This window comes from Apodemus sylvaticus, chromosome 12, assembly GCF_947179515.1.
Source record: "Apodemus sylvaticus chromosome 12, mApoSyl1.1, whole genome shotgun sequence".
Taxonomy (NCBI): domain Eukaryota; kingdom Metazoa; phylum Chordata; class Mammalia; order Rodentia; family Muridae; genus Apodemus; species Apodemus sylvaticus.
The window spans coordinates 45652149-45671087 of NC_067483.1; the positions used below are offsets into that span (position 1 = coordinate 45652149).

Below are 18939 nucleotides of genomic sequence, written 5' to 3' on the forward strand. Positions count from 1 at the left end.
TTGTAAATCTATAATAGTCACACAATTTGTTGATGAGGTTATATGTTAACTTTGAAAATTTAAATGAAAAAGCAGTTTTGTTTTCTACATTTTGTTGAGTGTTTTAACTTTCTGGCATACTTATGGTTGGTTCTAAAAATGTTTGCAAGTAGGGGGAAATAGGGGAAAATGTAAATTAGTGGTAATTCGTTTAAGAATTTATATATTAGTGAAAATTAAGTTGAACATATATTACACAAGAAACAGCAAAAACTAAACAACTCAAAATTTCAAATCTATCATATTTCTTACTCTTGAAGGCATATGTAACTTATAATATTTATTTTATGTCTTACATTAAAATAGAAAAATTTAGACAAAATGTTTTTTTTTTTAAAAAAAAAGGCTGTTTTTTATTTTGCCACAAAACTGTGAAATAGAGTCTTGTTAAAACATTGGGACTATATCACTCTCTGTGAAGCATCAGAAAGTGTAGTTAGAAGTTTCTGTTAAGCACTTGCTTCCTTTATGAGTTGTGAATTAAGTTTTCTTCAGGGCTCAGTCAGGTAAAAGACCCAAATGAGAAATAGGTGTGGTGCCTCGTTGTAGGAAACTGAGGAAAATCCGTGCTCTGAACAGCACATGGCTGGCACGAAGGAGCGCCTCCCAGCTCCAAGATTTTGTTAGCGGATTATTGTGTGGCCAGATTTCAGTTATTATGATTTCTAGTGGAAAAAGAAATTAGGTTTTCCCAAGGTATTATCTGAGATTTAGACACTGACAGTTTATTACATTAAACAAAGCCATAGAACTGCTGGTATAGACAACGGAGCCCTGGGCTGGCTGGCTGCCACTGTAGATGGCCCGTCTGTAGCCGCTACTCTGCGTGGGTGCAGAATTGCAGGAAAAAAAGCCTTTGCTTTCTCAGGTTCCTAGGAGCACACCGGGTGTTTACAGACGAATTCCACTAGGTTCCGAGTGCTATTTTTATTAAAAATTGTGAATGATTTATTGCAATGAGCAGTTTGTCACTGAGAACCAGCATCTGCTTACACTTGGTCCTTTGTGGTGTTAGGATATGTTGATGTGTCAGGGAGTGATCTTGCAGAAATCTGAGTGTGTGTTAGTACTTCAAAAGTATATTATGTTCAGAGAAAACTGTTGGATGTTATTATGAGTATTATGATTAGGCTCATGCATTGACACACATGGTTCTCTGCTATCTTTACGTGTTGCAGGCTATGTCCTCTTCAAAACTTTTAGCAATACAAAGAATATTCAAGCAACCGAACCCAGAGATGGCAAGGTTTACCAAATTGTTAGACAAAATAATTAAACTGATGTGAGAAATTTTCACCTTCTGGACAAACTGTGGTTTGAAAAGTATAAAAGTAATGCTTTGAATACTAAACATACTTCGACCTTTGTTCTTGCTTCAATGGACGGAGACTACATGTTAGCTTAGTTAAGCTTAGTAAGCAGTGGCCAACCATTGTGGTGAATGCCTGCAGTCCCAGCACTTGGGAGACGGACTCAAGAGGGTTGCCACTTCAACACCAGACTAGGATATGTATCAAGAACCTGTTTCCAAAGGAATTAAAAGTTGAAAACAGATTGACTTGTTGCAATTTATTTAGCTGTTTGTAATGGACACGGACACATGATACTTGGTCAGGCTGAGCAGAGTGCCATTTGAGTTGAATATACTAAGATACGACAAACTATTCATGGTGACAAGGCTGTCAGACTTTAGAGCTTATTACTATAATGGTCGAATGAGCTAGTTCATATAAAATATATACCATTTGGTTCTCTGTATCTTTAGTGCTCTATTTTCAAGTTATAGTTCCTATAATGACAGTTTAGATTTTAGGATTCTTAGATTCTGCCCTCTACTCCCAGTGGACTTACTGTTGCTTCTGAGTTATACTCATAAATATAAATCATAGCAAGCCACAAAGCATGTGTTAGAATTACATTATAAAGATAAACCTTGTTCAATAATGTTAATCTGTTATAGACAAAGTCAACCTGGTATCAGGATGAGATACTGTGAAAGTTAGTATTCTTGGATGCTCACAAACAGTAAGATAATGTAGGTGCCAAATTCCTATCATAAATAAGAGCTTCGAAAAATTCTGATGTAATATCTCAATATGAAGATAGATTTTATTTATTAATATAATTTAACACTCAAATATAAGTCAATTGTCCTATTAGGTGCTTAATGAAAATTGAATTCTGTTTTCTCTTCACAATTTGAAAATAAATTGAGAGTGGTAGCTAGCTAATGCGAGCAATAACGCAGACGGGAGCCGGACGACAGAAAGGGCTGCGCAGGGCCGTGCAGGACCGCACAGGGCCGCACAGGCATCTTGTCCATAGAGAAGAAGGTTAACTAACTTTAAAATGGCTTATAACTAGGAAAATACAGCCTAGGAACCGGAAAGCAAACAATACCTTTCTTCTTAAGGTATTTGAGAGCAGATTAGGTCAGAGTTGTCTTACCTGGACACACATATTTGAAGCATGGGACATATTGCAATTTCCTGAAATAGTAATTTCTCCAGACTGATAAAATTGTGAATATGTGTGTGTGTGTGTGTGTGTGTGTATATATATATATATATATATATATATGCCATGTAGAGCAAGAAAGAAGAGGGGGAGGGAAAAACAGAATTAAAACCAACCAATCAACTAGGAAAATAAAAAACAAGAAGAAGAAGAGAAAAAGAAGGAGGAGGAGGATCAGGAGGAGGAGGAGGAGTAGCAGCAGCAGCACACAATATTATGAGACAAGGACCTTCCAAAGATGCTGTTGAGTACATTTTCTGTTGATCATCTACTACTGGATGTGCAGCCTACCCTTAAAGAATAAGTTTGTTTCCCTAGTACGATTCTCTTGGAGAAAACTTAAATTTTCATTTGCAGTGGTTATCACTTGGGGCTGGCTTCTGCATTAGGGACGGATGCATTTGCCTCTCCTGGGAGCTCTAGGACTCCATCTGGGGCAGCCCTAGTCATTCTGTCTCTTCTCTGGAATTCATAAGTGTGTCCATCTTGTTTTCTTGGTGTCTTCTGTTCTCTCTAACTCTCACAGTCTTTCTTTCTCTTCTTCTGATGGGCTCTTTGAGTCTGAGGATGGGGTGAGATTTGATGAAGTCTCACTCTTTGCATATTATATGGCTGTGTGTGTGTGTGTGTGTGTGTGTGTGTGTGATCTCTGAATTTATTCTCATCTGCTGCAGAAGGAAGCTTTTGTGATGAAGGGTGAGCCAGATACTGAGCTGTGAATATAAATAGCAGAAGGCTGTTAGGAGCCATTTTTATTGCTATTCTTCCTTTTTTATTTGATTCTTTTGAACAGTAATATTTGTTTTACCCTAGGTCTCTGACCTATTTAGTCTCAGGAGTTGGCTTTAAATCATATCAGATATTGGATGGTCGCTTTCATAAGCTTTGTGTCACCGCTGCTCTAACATTTTGCAAGTAGGACAGCTCAGAGGCTTTCTAGCTGGGCTGGCATTTACTTGTCTCCTTTGGTAGCATGTAGAGTACTTTCCAGTAAACTCTAGTCCACAATGGTGAAGGCTCTAGCTAGGCAGCACCTTGACTTCCTTGTGTTCACTGAATTGTGTAGGTGTTGTCTTCAGCCATAGAACCTTGCTGTCAGTTTGTGGAGGGCAGCTGTGGCAACAGCCTGGGTTCTCTGGGGGATCCCATAAAATCCCTTTGGTGTACCACTCAATTAGATGGAACTCATTCCTGGTACTGGAAGCTTCATTTGGTAACAAGAGATGTCCAGTTGGTACTCTGTCTCCCTGTTACTTGGTAATTTCATGTAGTTCACCTTTGTATGTATGTATTTTAGGACGCTTCTACTGTGGTAAGTTTTCAGGACCCTTGATCTTGGCTGTCTCTCCTCATATTCTGTCCTCTGCCTCCCTCTTCCTTCACATCTCCCTGCTTAACCCTCCCCTTCCAGTATCATTCTCTCCCCTTGCTCTCTGTCCATTCATTACTGTCTATTCTGTTTTTCTTTCCTAGGGAGATCTGTCTATACTTCCTAATCCCTCACTCTATTTGTAACCTCTGTGGTTCTATGGATTGTAGCTTACTTATTATAAATTAACAGCTAATGCACATATATAAGCAAATGCATATATTTGTCTTTCTGGGTCTGTTTTTCTAGTTCCAGCCCTTTGCTTGAGATTTCATGTTACATTCATGATATGCTCCAGAGTGGTATAGGTGGGCCTTGAGATAGGTCTGTTCCCATTTTCCTGAGGCACTGCCATACTGATTTCCATAGTGGCTGTAAATTTACATTTCAACCAGTGGTTGAATGTTCCCCTTATTCCATATCTTTGCCATCATGAACTACCATTTGGTTTATTGATCTTACCCATTCTGACAGATGTAAGATAGAATCTCAAAGTAGTTTTGACTTGCACTTTCCTGATGACTAAGGATGTTGAACATTTCTTTGTTTCTCAGTCATTTGAGTTTCTTTTGATAAAACTCTGTTTATATCTACATTTTATTTTTTAAATTAAATTGTTTTCTTGATATCCAGGCTTTTGAGTTCTTTATATATTTTGGATATTAGCCCTTTATTGGATATGTAGTTGGTAAAAATCTTTTCCCAGTCTGTAGTCTGCCATCTACTCTAAAGGACAGTGCCTTTTACTGTGAAGAAACTTTTCAGTTTCTTGTGGTCTCATTTGTTAGTTGTTAATGTCAGTATTTGTGTTAATGGTGTTATTTTCAGAATGATTTTTTTCTATGCCAACGAGTTCAAGGCTATCCCTCAGTGTCTCTCCTATCAGGTTTAGGGTATCGGGTTTTATGTTGAGGTCTTTGGAGTTAAGTTTTGTGCATGGTGGTAAGTATGGACCTCTTTGTATTCATCTAGTTTGACTAACACCATTTTTGAAGATGCCGTCTCTTCCATTGTGTTTCTTGAAGTGTCCATATGTGGACTTATACCCTCTACCACAATAAGTACCTTATTATACTCTGAAGCAGTGATTGCTTTGAGACAGGAATAAGTCATTTTGAAGAGGCTGTTGCCGTAAAATGGAAGTGGGTATGGCTAGTAGTAGGGAATGGGTAAAGAGAACCTGGGTATAGTTCTTCTCTGTTATCAGGATGAATAGCAACTCACTTTTCATTTACCTGTTTATTTATTGGTTCTAAATTTCATTTGTTTTATATATATCCATTTAAATTCTTCTTACAGTTACTTGCCATGGTTTGAAGTATATTATAAACTTCTAAATACTCTGGCAGATTACTTGGCCAAGGAACTGGTAAGCTGATTTTTTTCTCTATTGTTTTATTATGTTAAAATATGCATAGCATAGAATGAACAGTTTTTGCCACTTTAGATTATAATTTTATGGTATTTATCACAGTCATTGTTTTTAACCACCAATATAAGACACCCAAACAAACCCAAACTCTATATTCAGTGCATTATAATTTGCTATTTCATTTTCTTCTCATTCCACTCCACCCCCATGACATATATATGAATTCTTAACTGGAGGTCCTCACACAGGTGGACCTATGTCTGTCCTTGCTGACGTCACTTAACGTAGTATGTTTAAGGCCTGTGCCATCGTTGTACAGCTGGATGATTGCGTGAGTACATGAGTACACTAGAAGTTGTGTCCTCACTCATCTCCTAGTAGTCGTGCAACCAGCCTGTGTCTCTGGCGAATTAGACACTAACCTGGATGACCGTTTGGCTGCCTTGCGTCAGACCCACCTGCAGCGGCAGAGAGCTTTCCAGGCACATGTACATCCTCTAGTTCAAACCAAATGAAACAGCTTATTCTTGGAGTTACATTTGGGTTTGTTTTATGTCCCCTATATATCTGGAGGTATAACTGGAGAATTGGGATAATTGTGTGCTTCATTATTTGAGGAAAGACTATGCATATTATTGTCTGCTGTGGCTGTACCATTTTACATTCCCATTAGTAATATCCAAAGATATTCTAAATGTATTTGGTTCTTCAATATTTTAATTATTAAATGATCTTCTCTTTGTTTCAGGAAGAGGATTTGAATGAAACTCTTAAATCACTCTATAACCACCCAGTACCAAAGGCAAACACTCCTGTCAACTTGAGTGTGGTAAGTGCTTCATAATTTGTTTTCAGAGACAATTCATTCTCACTCAAGAATGCACACCTGATCCAGGAGTCATTTTCCAAATCACCCTGTTTCTATTAAAATGTCAAAGATGGTATTAGCCTTGCTTGGTGCTAATATAAAGAACTGATCCATGAATAATAAAATTTATTTAAATGCACACCCATACATGTATGCACACATACACACACACACACACACACACACACACACACTTCTAAAATAAGGCGGCTTCACAAGAGAAAGGTGGCATGTGCAGAAGAAATGTGCAGAATTTCGGCTAAAGTCCCCTTGTCTTTCTTTAAGTGCAAGCACACCTTCCAGAGTAGTTGTGATCCCTGGAACTCTGAGCAGCGTTTTTGTGAGCAGCACGCTCACTGTGCCAGTTTGCTTGGATACTCTCAGTGAACTTTACCTGTTACACCTACTTAGGTTGATATGCACAGAGTCTCCCTCTTCGTGTCTCTCTCTCTCTCTCTCTCTCTCTCTCTCTCTCTCTCTCTCTCTCTCTCTTATCCCTCTTCCTCTCAGAAACAATAACAACAGAAATGGAACCAAGGCTGTGTGCGGGCTGTGCGTGTTGTGCGGGCTGTGAGCCGGCTCATACAGTCTCTGTGGTGTCTATGTGTCAGTCACTTTGGGTCTGGAAGACATAGTTTACGTGGAGACATCCATCTTCTCTTGCTGTTAAACTCTTTCTGCTTTCTCTTCTGCAGAGATCTCTGAGTCTTGAAGGGAGCATTTTGATCAATAGGGAATTTAGGACTGAGTACTCCAGAGTCTCTCATTCTCTGCAGTGTCCAGCTTTGGGTTTCTGTGCTGGTTCCTATCTATTGTAAGAGCTGAGTGAGGCACTCATGGATGGGTATAGCGATATCTCATTAACAGTCATTTTATTACTAAGTTCCTTCAACAGAATAGTGGTATTCAGTTTTTCCTAAGAAAACCCACTCCATGAGATGGACCCCTTTCTGACACTACTAAAATGACTAATAACCTTATTTTATTTTTTATAATTTTGAGACAGTAGTGAGTGCATGGTGGCTATGAGCCTCACTATGTTGGCCTTGCTGGCATCCAATTTCCAATCCTTCCATCGTAGCCTCCTAAATATCCAGCATACCTCCATGCAACTTCCCAGTTTATATAGAACATTTCTAAACTTTTGGCTTTGACTTTCAGGGTCATCTACTTAGCATTTAGTTTTACTCCAAGTTTTTTTTTCTTCTGCCTCAGTAGTTCATGTCACACTTGTCTTATTGTCATTCTAGTTAGTATCTTAAGTGTACACCACCCTTTTACATTCCCGGCACAGCCCTTTGTAGACAGACGGGCTCTGAGCCTGCCCTGGGCCTGCCCTGTAGTCCGCACCACACACTTGACCGTGTTTGGCCTCCGCTTCGCCAGCTTCCCTCCGAGTGTTTTCATTGCTGCAAACTGCCCGAGTGGACTATGGAATGGAAAGCCCAGGAGGCTTGGGATTTTAAACTGGAATCTGAAAGTCTTCACCAGGCATAAATGTTGCTAAATATTGGAAGTATATAGGAAAAGCTAAGATCTGCTATCCCAGACAGAATATTATGAAAAAGAATAGAAATTCTGTGAGAAATAGAGAAAAAATTGAGTAAGGAGAAACTAAAGATTCCCAAGTCATTGAAATCCAAATAGTGTAGAGACCATGGTTAGTCAAAATGCAGTAGAGGGATGGGAGAAGTGAGGACAGCAGAAGAGCCCTGAAGTTCATGACAAGAAGATATCAGTCTCTTTAAACTATTGTGTTTATAGGTAATCCAAGCACTTGGTGAAAGTGATGGAGCATATTTATGCTTAATTGAATAATAGAAGCAGCAGTTGTAGAGGATTAATAAGTATTGAAGATGGACTCTGGAGCCTCAGAGATGGCTCAGCAGTTAAGACCCTTGCTACTCTTATAGGGGATAGCTTTATGCCTGGGACCCAATCAGTGGTTCATTGTTGCATCTAACTCTGGTTCCAGGTGATCTGATGCCCACCTTTGGCCTCTATAGACACCCTCACACATGTGCGCATAAATTCCAACACATCATATAAATTTAAATAAATCTTTACAAAGTGTACGCTATTCAAGGCTGTTACTGTATTTGGTTTTGGAGTGATACCCATGGCCATGTTATCCACCACTGAACTGTGTTCCAAACCCTTATTTTCTTTTTAATAAAATAACTATACCTGTTGATGTGCTATGTTGTAATATCTTGCTGATTCTATAAAGTATTTTTAGATTGAATATGTGAATAAAATCAAGGTTGTCTTGTATAATGAAACATTCTCCAATTTTTCCATATTACCAGAATTGACAAAATTTTACTCTTAATAGCTAGACAGTAGTCTGCCATGTTAGTACATGTGCATAAATAAAATTACCTTTAGAATGTATATCTGCTGGTGGAAGCTCAGGTTGATTTATTACTTGGCTGTTGTGAATAGTGCTTCTGTGAACAAGATTGTGCACTCACTGCATTGCGCATGGGCTGCAGGGTTACTGATATCCTTTCTTTTGAGTGCACACTCAAGAGTAGGATTGCAGGATCAATAGGACATTTTGACTTTACCCTTTGGAGAAGCCTCGATGTTGTTTCCCATAGTGGTTTTGCGTATTTCCCTTTCCACCAACTGTAGACCAGTGTTCTCTTTACAGTTTCCTCAGCACTTGCTCCTTTTTGTCTGCTTTAGAATATTTGCCAAGCTGAAGTGAAGTAGCACACTGCAGTTTTGGTTTGCATGCCTCTAGTGCTTGGTGATGTTAAACCGCCTTCTATATACCTAATGACCAGTTAGGCTTTTGGACTAGTAGTCTATAAGAGATTTCAAATCTTGTGTACTTGTTTTAATCTAATTTATTAGTAAAATACATCTGAAGTCCAGTGACTTATTTTGCTTTCAAGAGCAAATTGCTATGTGCCCAGTACTGTCCATTGATGGTTTGAAGAGGCAGTTCTCGGAGTAGAGTATTTGTTGTGAACTAGCCCTGGAGACTAATCTCATCTCACAGTTAAAACTGATGCTCTTCAGTGTCTTTACTGGAATTATTGGAAGTACTTATTGATCACTGGAATACTGCTGATTTCAGGAAAAGTTAATGTATATGTGATTTTTAAAAAGTACTTTAAAATGATTAAATATCCACTGCCTTTCTACACACAGTTCAAAACTTTGCACTGGACAGTTCTAGAATAGATTAGCAGGTCAGAATATAGAATTTCCTATATAATAAATGTCATTCAAACACTTTCAGTAGATAATATAGAAACATGGGTTTTCCTCAGTACGTAGGAATGTTTTTGTGCAAACTTCCCCTTTGGAGTAAAATGCTCATTTTTCTCTCATAAGAACCAAGAGCTCTTTATTGCCAGTGAGCAAGTTCTGAAAGATGACCCCTCACTAATGCCGGTGAGTGACCAGGGTGCTGACGTCTACAATCACTCTTCTGAGATCACTATGCCTTTATGATTCACTATGGTTCTTTGGAAAATGGAAATGGACTATTAACAATAATCAATTAGAATGTTTTTTGTTTATGCTTTCTTTCACCTAATTTTCTGAGGCACAATAATATGAAAGCCACAGCCAAATAAAGGTGTTTAATTGACCTAATCTTGCATTTTCTCTTTTCAGTAGTATGCTGAAATATATTCACTGCATGAAATTCCTGTCACAATTATTTCTTGTCACAAGACAATCTTGTGACTTATCTCATACTGTTCTTCCACCCTGGAAAATTATGCACTATGACTCTGTGAAATAGTTTCTGAATAGTTCCGCTCTGTTTAAAATACTGTTGAATATTTCGGATATAAGACAATATTAAATATATTCATATATAATTAAGGCATTAAAATAATTTAGCATAATATGAACAGAAAATAGAGCAGTTGGATGATTGCACTTTGATTTGGATAGATAATACGTTTTTTGGGGGGACAATGGAGTATAAAGACTCAGTATCCTTTTCATGTAAATAGTTGATGACATTGTTTTATTTATTCTGGAAGTAAATATTTATTTATTGGTGTACCCATCAGGTCATAGTTTTGGATAGCAAATACATCTTAAAATTTCAATTATTGCAAGATTATCTTTCATTGTTCTTTTCTGAAGAGTATACTTGCTACAAAATGTATTTACTATAGTTCATTATAAAAACTTAGGAGCTAGTACAGTTTATAAACTCATCAACTAGCTGGCTTTTATTTTTTAGTCTACATAAATAATATTTTGAAAATACATATTTTTAGATATCTTTATATATGTGTAATGTTTTTGTAATTTATTGTTTTTTGTCCCAATACTTGTACAGATTCTTATTATTATTCTGCTTCTGGCCAGTTTCAAAGGCTCCTATTGTGGGAGCATCACTTCTTGAATCATTCTTAAAGTTATTTAGATCTGCTGTGTCATCTAAGACAGTCTTCCATTTACCAAGTCCAGAATATTAGTCTGTCATTTTCACCAGTCAGTGTTTTTTCTTATTTTATTGCAAATTGTCTGGCCCATGCGATGTAACCTCTTCTCCTGTGCTTCATCTCTGCTGTCCAGCACTCCTGTTTCATCACACCTGACATAACTGGACTCCCAACGATACCCGAGAGTGTAAGTGTCTGCTCTCTACCTCTAGAACTGTCCCGTTACAAGTGTCTGTGACCAGGGTGGTTAGTTTAGGGACAAGCATGTATACTTAGCTCCTGAGCATGTCTGTCTGAAATGTGAGGAAGTGTCAAGGTGTGGCTTCTACCGGTGGGCTAGAATGCTAACAGGAACATTTTGCACTTTATAGTCATCCTAGTAAATGGACCATGAAATTTTAGACTTCCTCTTTGTAACTTCTTTTAAAGCATTAGTGTTCCAGTTGTTGATTGCCTGTTTTTAATTTAATGCAGTAAGCATTCTATTAGACTTGAGGATATTGTAAGAAATAATGCTGGTTACATTGTTAATTGGAGCTATATTGGAAATGCTTTGTGTATCTCAAAGATTATCCAAGTTATTTTTATAGGAGTTCTCATAGGTAAGTAGAAGTGATAGATATCCTTCCATGTTTGATAACTGTGGGAAAGGAAAAGACTCCCTTTAGTTTTTCTTAGAACATTAAAATAAATCTGTTATAACCATCAAATGGCAGGAGAATCAGCAGGAAGGGTCCTTCAGATGCCCTTGTGTTACCTCAGGTGGGTGCTGTTTGCCCTAAGTTACTTGCGTTTATCTCAGGTGGGTGCCATTTTTATACAGTTTTCAAATTCTTGTAACATTTGCTTTCTCAAACATTTGAGTAGTGAATGAAGGCAGAGAACACAAATGTAAATTCTCCTTGTGTGCATGGGTGCATGGGTTCGTGTGTGGGTACCCATGTGTACACATACATTATATGTGGGTGTATAAGGACGTGGGAAGTCTGCAGTGGGTGTTCTGTTATCACCACCTCATTTTGGGAGAAAGACCACAATCGATGCTCACCAGGCCTCCCAGGACCCACCTTCCTTCCCTCCTGCTGACTGCAGGAGTGCGCTCTGTGCTCAGGCTTGCTTGCCTGCTGAGGCTCTGAAGTCAGGTCTTCACGGCTGCATGGCAAGCATTCGACCAACTCCACCATCTCCCAAGCCCCCAAGTGCAAATTTTCTAATATCAAATCAAGACTATCAAATTCAAACTTTAAAAACGATAAGTCTTATGAATTCCATTGGAAGGGGTTTTCAAGTAAACCCTATGAAAAGCCTTTGCATGACCTTGATCTTACACTGTGGGCTCAGAATAAGCCATCCACACTCTCAGGTCTAATGATGAATCCTTGCCCTTTGTACCTGATTAGCACAGGATCATGGCTGCTTACTCTGGTCAGGCTCAGAGCCACGATCCTGTCCCTTTGTAGGTTGCAAAGGTAATGTTGTATATGGAGTTGAGTCAGAAGGTGAAGGAAACTTCAGAGAAAATGGGAACAAGGCTCCTCCCACCAGGTGACCACCACACCCTGAGCCTTTAGCTTTTGTTTATTTGAGATGCCACAGTGACAGTCTGTCTCTTAAGGCCCTTGCCTTTTACAGGTCTGAGAGATGGAGCTCTTCTCCTCTTGCTCAGAAACATTGCAGCCTTCTGGGTCTTTACCCACCATCCTCTGCACTTTCTGTGCTTTGTAATATTTGCTTCAGACAGACCCTAATAATGTAGCTCATCCCCGTTGTTCTGTTTTGTTTCATTGTTTTGTAGTGGAAGTCTAACAGGTATAATCTAACAGGTGTATTAACTTAAGGAATCAATCACAAAGTTATATTTGACTATAGTAGTAAAAAGGAAGTCAGACTCGGTGTAAAACCTACATATTTTCTTTAATAATGAAGCAAAGGACTGCATCTAAATCCACCTTCTCCATTGGGTACCTTTGGTACCAGAGAGGGAATGGTAGAAATGAAGAAATTCTGGTGTAGTCTTCCAGTGTAGTAGTTTCACAGGCATCAGTGTAGATGTGAACCACCAGGAGTAGTTGGTTAAACTGAGATCCTTGAATACATGCTCTAAAGATGATAATTCATCAGGATTTAATTATTTTTAATGAATGCCACTTCTAATAATACTGTCTTTTGGACTTAAGACTGATAAATGTATAAAATGTTTTCCCTTGCATTCATGTGTGTGGCAGCTCAAACAGTTCTCTTCCCTTGTGCAGAGAAACCTGACGGAGTACTTTGTTGCTGTGGATGTGAACAATATGCTGCGACTGTACGCCAGCATGCTGCACGAGAGACGCATCATTATTACCTCGAGCAAATTAAGCACTGTAAGTCCTTCACACTTGTGCCTTTGACTAACAGGTATTGAGTGCTTCACAAAAAGACCTAAACACATCTGCAGAATGAGAACTGTGCTCTGTGTACTTAAAAGACAATATCTACATATTTTTAATATATGATTTTAATCTGGTGCTTGAAATATAAAGGTCTGATTTGTAGAAGGCTTCTCAGATGCATTAAGTCAGGTTAATTATTTTTCTTTATCAGGAAAAGAGGTGGCCTCCCCTCCCCCTTTTAAACTCTCTGGAGTTCATTTTAGTGCCTTGATCACGTAGAGAACTCTTAAGAGCTATTATGAGATCTTTATTATTCACTTGTAGCTTTTTCCATTGGAGCTACTTGAAAGACACTGCGGGCCATGATAATAGCTGCTGTCCTAAGCAGGTAATAGCAGATTCATCTTTGTCACCTCGAGGGGCCTAGGAGGGAATCCTATAATAGTTCTGGTTTGGAGGAGCTCTTCAGGCTGATAATAACTTAAAAGTCAAAGTAGCATTTTCATCAGTCACAGGTTCTGTGGCACTCAGTCTGATGTTCTACTGGAAGCTCTTCAATACTGTGAGAAAGGCAGGCTTTTCTTAGGCTATAGAGAAGGATTCACAAGTATTTTGCTAGAGTTCATAATTTTAGTTCATATTTTTCTTCATTAAATATAAAATTGAAGTATTTTCAAATTCAAAATGTGTAAAATAAATCAAGGTATTTGAATAAATTTTGATATATTAAAAACCATCATTAAATATTTTGTTTCTTCATACATTTATTTTATAAAAAATCAAGCTACCTTCAATATTTTATTCTATAATAGAAATAAAATTCAGCGTCTATCATCGCCATTAGGTTCTGGGAGCCTCTTGCCTCCCTGACTTTCTAGTCCCAGTTCCCATCCCCTACTGCTATATATCTCCATTCAGTCTCCTAACCCTCTGTACTTCTCCCTGGCTCCTCCCACACCTGATTCTGCCCCACCTTTTTCCCTCCCTCTCCTCCATTCTTCCCAAGTCCCTCCCTCCACCTCCTGTGATTTTGTTCCTCCAAGTAGGACTTTGGTTTATCTTCTTGAGTTTCATATGATCTTTCAATTGTATCCTGGGTATTCCAAGCTTTTTTCCTAATATCCACTTATCAGTGAGTGCGTACCATGTGTATTCTTTTGTGACAGGGTTAACTTGCTCAAGATAACATTTTCTAGTTCCATCTATTTGCCTAAGAATTTCATGAATTTCAAACAATTTCATTATTTTTAATAGCTGAGTAGTACTCCATTTTGTAAATATACTACATTTTCTGTATCCATTCCTCTGTTGAAGGACATTTAGGTTCTTTCTAGCTTCTGGCTATTATGAATAAGGCTGATATGAACATAGTGGCGCATGTATCTGAGTAATATGGGAAGTTTGACTGTACACACCCCATGCCACTGCTGCCGGGCGGACCACAGGAGTCTGGGGTCCCCAGGGAACCGGTGGAAACTAGCCTGTGGGTCCCCTGGCAGAGCGGAGGCTGGGGACAAGTTCTCAGTCTAGGGTACTGCAGACACATATGAAATGCTGAGAACAGAATTAGGTCCTCAGGCTGGATCTAGCCTGGGGTGAAAGGGTGGGGAGGAGAGCTCTAGCCCGTTCCACAGGAACTGAGTGCTTGGCTTGCTTGGTCAACTGCTTGGCTTGGCAGAGATGTGGCTGGGAGCACAAGGAGGCCTCCTGCCTGAGACTGGATGCAGCTCTATAGAGGAAGGCCTGCTCCATTGTCCAGATGAGAGAAGGCAGTCTGGTGGAGAGTTGTTGATGAGGCAAACCATACCCCACTGTCTCAGGGTGGGCCTGAAGTTAGTAGAGGCAGAGAAAGGCAGGAGGTGGGGAGGAGGAGAGAGAGAGAGGGAGGGAGGGAGGGAGGAAGGGAAGGAGAGAGGGAGAGAGGGAGAGAGGGAGGAAGAGAGGGGAGAGGAGGCTGACCATGGCCATACAGAGAGAGGGGAGAAGGGACTGTGCAGAGCGGGGGAGCAAGAGGGTAAGAAAGAGAGGCAAGAGTAAGAGAGTGAGAGAGAGAGGAGGGGCAAGAAGCCCCTTTTATAGTGGGCCAGGCCTACCTGGCTATTGCCAGTCAACTGTGGGGTGGAGTCCAGACAGAATACAAGGGGCTTGTGGCATTGCCCTAAGGGATGGAAGGGTCTCATACCTCTCTGTGGGGGGAGGGGTGCGGCTGGGGGAGGCTGTAGCTGTGACAGGAACCAGGGGTGCAAGGGGCCTGGTCAAACACCTGCTGTCCCTTACAGGCGAAAGTCACCTGCTGGGTCTTTGGGGTTGTAAGCCTGAGTTTGACCAGCGACCAGGCTGCCTGTGCACAGCTCACCTCCCCACACATTTGCAGGCTGAATAAATGCAAGTGCTTTAAATTACATGCAGACTCACATAGAAAGTCAAGGTCTTAAAATTATAGGAAAACTATTTTTTAAAAAAAAAAAGTTTAGTGAAATCACTAAAACACACAAGGAAGAATAATAATTGCCTTGGTTCTAAACTTTTGCATTTTTGTATTTTCATATATTACAGGAACTTTGTCATACTTAACATTAATATATGAAGCTGTGTTTACAGCCCCCAGTTATTTTGTAGATCTGTAGTCCGCATTTGAGTTGCTGTTAAGAATGAAGACGCGCTAAAGTGCTTTAACATTCATAATTTTATTGCTACTTTGTGAGATGGTTTCCTTTGGCCATTCCTCCTTGTCCATCATAATTTTCACATAAAATAGATGTCAGCCTTGGGACTTGCTGGGGATTTTTGTTGGTGTCTGGTGGTAGTGAATCAGGTAATTTGAAGATGACTTTCCTCATATTCTGTTTGAAGTTAAGAAAATTTGTAATTTTCATAAAGGTATAAATGTTATAATTAGTTTTAAGTTATATAAACCAGTTATCAATTTCTTTATGTTTCAGAACTTTTAATGAGCCCTTTCCCATTTGTGGAAGTGTAGTATAGTGTTCGTATTACTATATGTTTATGTGCTTAAGTGTAATGAGTTAGGACATCATTGGTTCTGCTTGTATTCTTTGATGTATATTGCTAAGTACACAGAATGGCTTCTGGAAGGCCCAAACAAGCTTGCTGATTTTATGCACGCTGTAGGCAGGCCTAATGTTTTAAGTCAGAGTGAATCCTAGCAGACCAGCACAACATCATTTTATGCTCTCATATATTCAAGGCAGAGGACTAAATCATGATGCTGCACAGTTGTATCAGTTGACTTATTGCTGTTTTGTGACTGTAGATCGGGAGGACTGCTGTTTAAAGCCATGTCATGGGTTCTCAAATCAGTCAGGCGTGAAGCCTTGTCATATGCCTCTGTAATTGTACCTCACCAGACTTCCTCTAACTAGTCAGCTGGGGCTGTGCATTTTGTCTCAAACACCCAGCTGGCCAGCATCTGACAGGAGCTCTTTCTCATCATCCTGTCAGTAATATGTTAACTAGGGTGTACATTGATGGTTTGTAGAAGCAGGTAACAGCTATGTATCTCTTTAAAGCCGAGAGATATCTAAATGTTAGCAATATTTTGACCAACATATAGTTGGTAAGTATCATCCTCTTAGTGAAGTATCCACACCATTTGCAGACATTTGATTATAGATGCATACTATCTCTGGAATATTTAGAGTGAGTGGTGTGCTGTGAATTAATACGCTGTACGTTTTCTTTGTCATTGCTGCCCCCAGGCAGGCAAGCATATGCTTTTCGCCCATCTTCTCATTAATTCTATCAAGGGCATGTATAGAAAGACATCTTGTGATCAGAAAATCAGCTAGTAAAGAGTAGTTTTTGTAGGCTCTGCTAAGAGAGTCCAGAGCTTTTTAACATCATTATCTGCATTGGATATATTAATTTTTCTTTTCTTAGTGGAGATATGTGTATCTTTATTTAACTGAAACTTCAACCACAGTCTCCTTTTCTGGAGATTAAGACTGAACAGTTGTTGAGAGAACAGAATGTACCCAGCTTTGCTTCCTGATTGAAATTATTGAAGTGCTTTTGCCCTGTTTTTCAGACTGCAGTAGAGAAGAACAATGAAAACTTTGTATCTGGAATTTTCTTAGAGGTCTTCTAGGAACAATTTTAAATTTTACAGTATCCTAAAATCCCTATAATCTGAATAAGTTCCTGAAACTGTGGATAATGACTGCTTACTGTGTATTATCTACATATGCACACTGCCTCTCTGAACGGCACATTTCCATCAGAGCTTGTGAGTGTGACTAAGTGTGGAGATGAGGTTCTTGTGAAACACTTTGCAGGAAGGCATGTGTGCAGGGTGCTGCTGCTGCTGCAGGCAGTGGCAATGGTGCTAGTGGAGGAGGGGGAGGAGGAGGAGAAAGGGGAGGAGGAGGAGAAAGGGGAGGAGGAGGAAGAGGAGGAAGAGAAGGAAGAGGAGGAGGAGGAGGACCTTTAAAAACTACCAGCATCTCTATTTCCCCTTTCTCAGAGGTTCCCTGTTTTCCAGGGAACTGTGCACCTTTTTCTGGTTGAGTTTAGCAGATTTTGTCTTTTGAAAACACACAGTTGGCCTTCACTTCATACAGCAAGCAGTTTTATATGACAGCCATGGAGTCCTGTTAGCGCTGCAGTCGGTTACCGTATAGGCTCTACCATCTTTGCTCCTACAGTGCTGCTCAACACAGTATGACCTTGGAGGACTTCTGCTAGCTCAGTTTCCTTTTAGATAGAACGATGCCTTAATTTTGTGCTGTTGATGATTATAAACATGAAGTATATATGTCTGCCTATGTGTCTGTCTGTTTCTGTCTGTCTGTCTTCTCTCTCTCTCTCTCTCTCTCTCTCTCTCTCTCTCTCTCTCTCTCTCTCTCTCTCTCTCTCTTTGCCAAACTGCTGCTGAAGATAACTTGATTTCTATTTGTATGTTTTCTTCTTCTTCTTTTTTCTTTGTATGTTGGAGTTCGGCAGCATTTCTCTTTTGATGTGTGCCCTCCAGTTATAAACTGTCAAGCAACTGACTGTAGATACTGAACTCAACATTTTCAAAGAGAACTCAACTGTTTTGATAATCACATCTTACTATTTAGGGCTGATTTGGTAAATGACCTCATCTAACAGAGATCCATAGATTCTGCTTCTGTAATTCCTGTTTCTCTGATCCCTGTCTCCATCATAGCTGCCCACTATCTTAGTTAAGCTAACTATCACTTCTCACACACATTTCTTTTAGTAACATATATTGATCACTAACATCTCAATTTGCATAAGATATTATCAATATCATCTCTGTAACAATACATATTGTGTCAGTCATCCTTATGAGCAAATAATCTAAAATGATTTAGTTATCACTTACTATGTATTAAGTGCCGTTGGTGTCCAAAATGGATAGTTGTAAAAGAACTTTTGAGCCTAGCCTTTAATGGCTGCCATCTCTCTAGCCCAAAAGAGAACTTTTGAAACTCGGGCAAACTTTCCAACCTCATAAAACTAGTGTGTAGTTAAACTAATCTGTCTGACTCTCAAAGAATATATTCTCAACCTTCATGCAGTTTTGCCCTTTAATCATGACTGTCTTACAAAACCAAATATATCTTTATGCTTTTTCCTAGTATTTTGTCATTCCCACTAATGAACTTCAGAATTTCATGACTTCATTTTTTTTAAAACACTCCTTAGTATAAATGTATATTTTCTTTTCATTCATCTCTTGATGAACATTTAGGCTCTTTACAGTTTTCTGCCTACTATGAAGAGAGCAGCAATATACATGGTTGAGCTATTGTCTCTGTAGAAGAACGGAGTGTCCTGTAGTTATATTCCCAAGAGTGGAATAGCTGGATCTTGGGCCAAATGTATTCCCAACTTCCTGAGAAACTGTGGTGGACCTCTTGTCAGATGTGGTCGCTCTTGTGAAACTCTCTCTCCAGGCAGTAATCATGCACAGCAGGCTTTAACAAAAGGACAATTGAGTGAATACATGAAAT

At 39.3% G+C, this 18939-nt stretch overlaps 1 protein-coding gene across 2 annotated transcripts in view; it reads left to right on the plus strand.

The window, feature by feature from the left end:
• Dennd1b (DENN domain containing 1B) overlaps nucleotides 1-18939 on the plus strand; it is a 209744-nt gene that overhangs the window by 90126 nt on the left and 100679 nt on the right. Inside the window, exons 6-10 of one of the 2 annotated variants that reach the window (XM_052199824.1) lie at nucleotides 5225-5294; nucleotides 6046-6126; nucleotides 9514-9573; nucleotides 10720-10773; nucleotides 12839-12949. In XM_052199824.1, coding sequence (XP_052055784.1) covers nucleotides 5225-5294; nucleotides 6046-6126; nucleotides 9514-9573; nucleotides 10720-10773; nucleotides 12839-12949 — 376 coding nt within the window. The remainder of the gene's footprint in view (nucleotides 1-5224; nucleotides 5295-6045; nucleotides 6127-9513; nucleotides 9574-10719; nucleotides 10774-12838; nucleotides 12950-18939) is intronic. The other variant, XM_052199825.1, reaches the window with a different exon arrangement.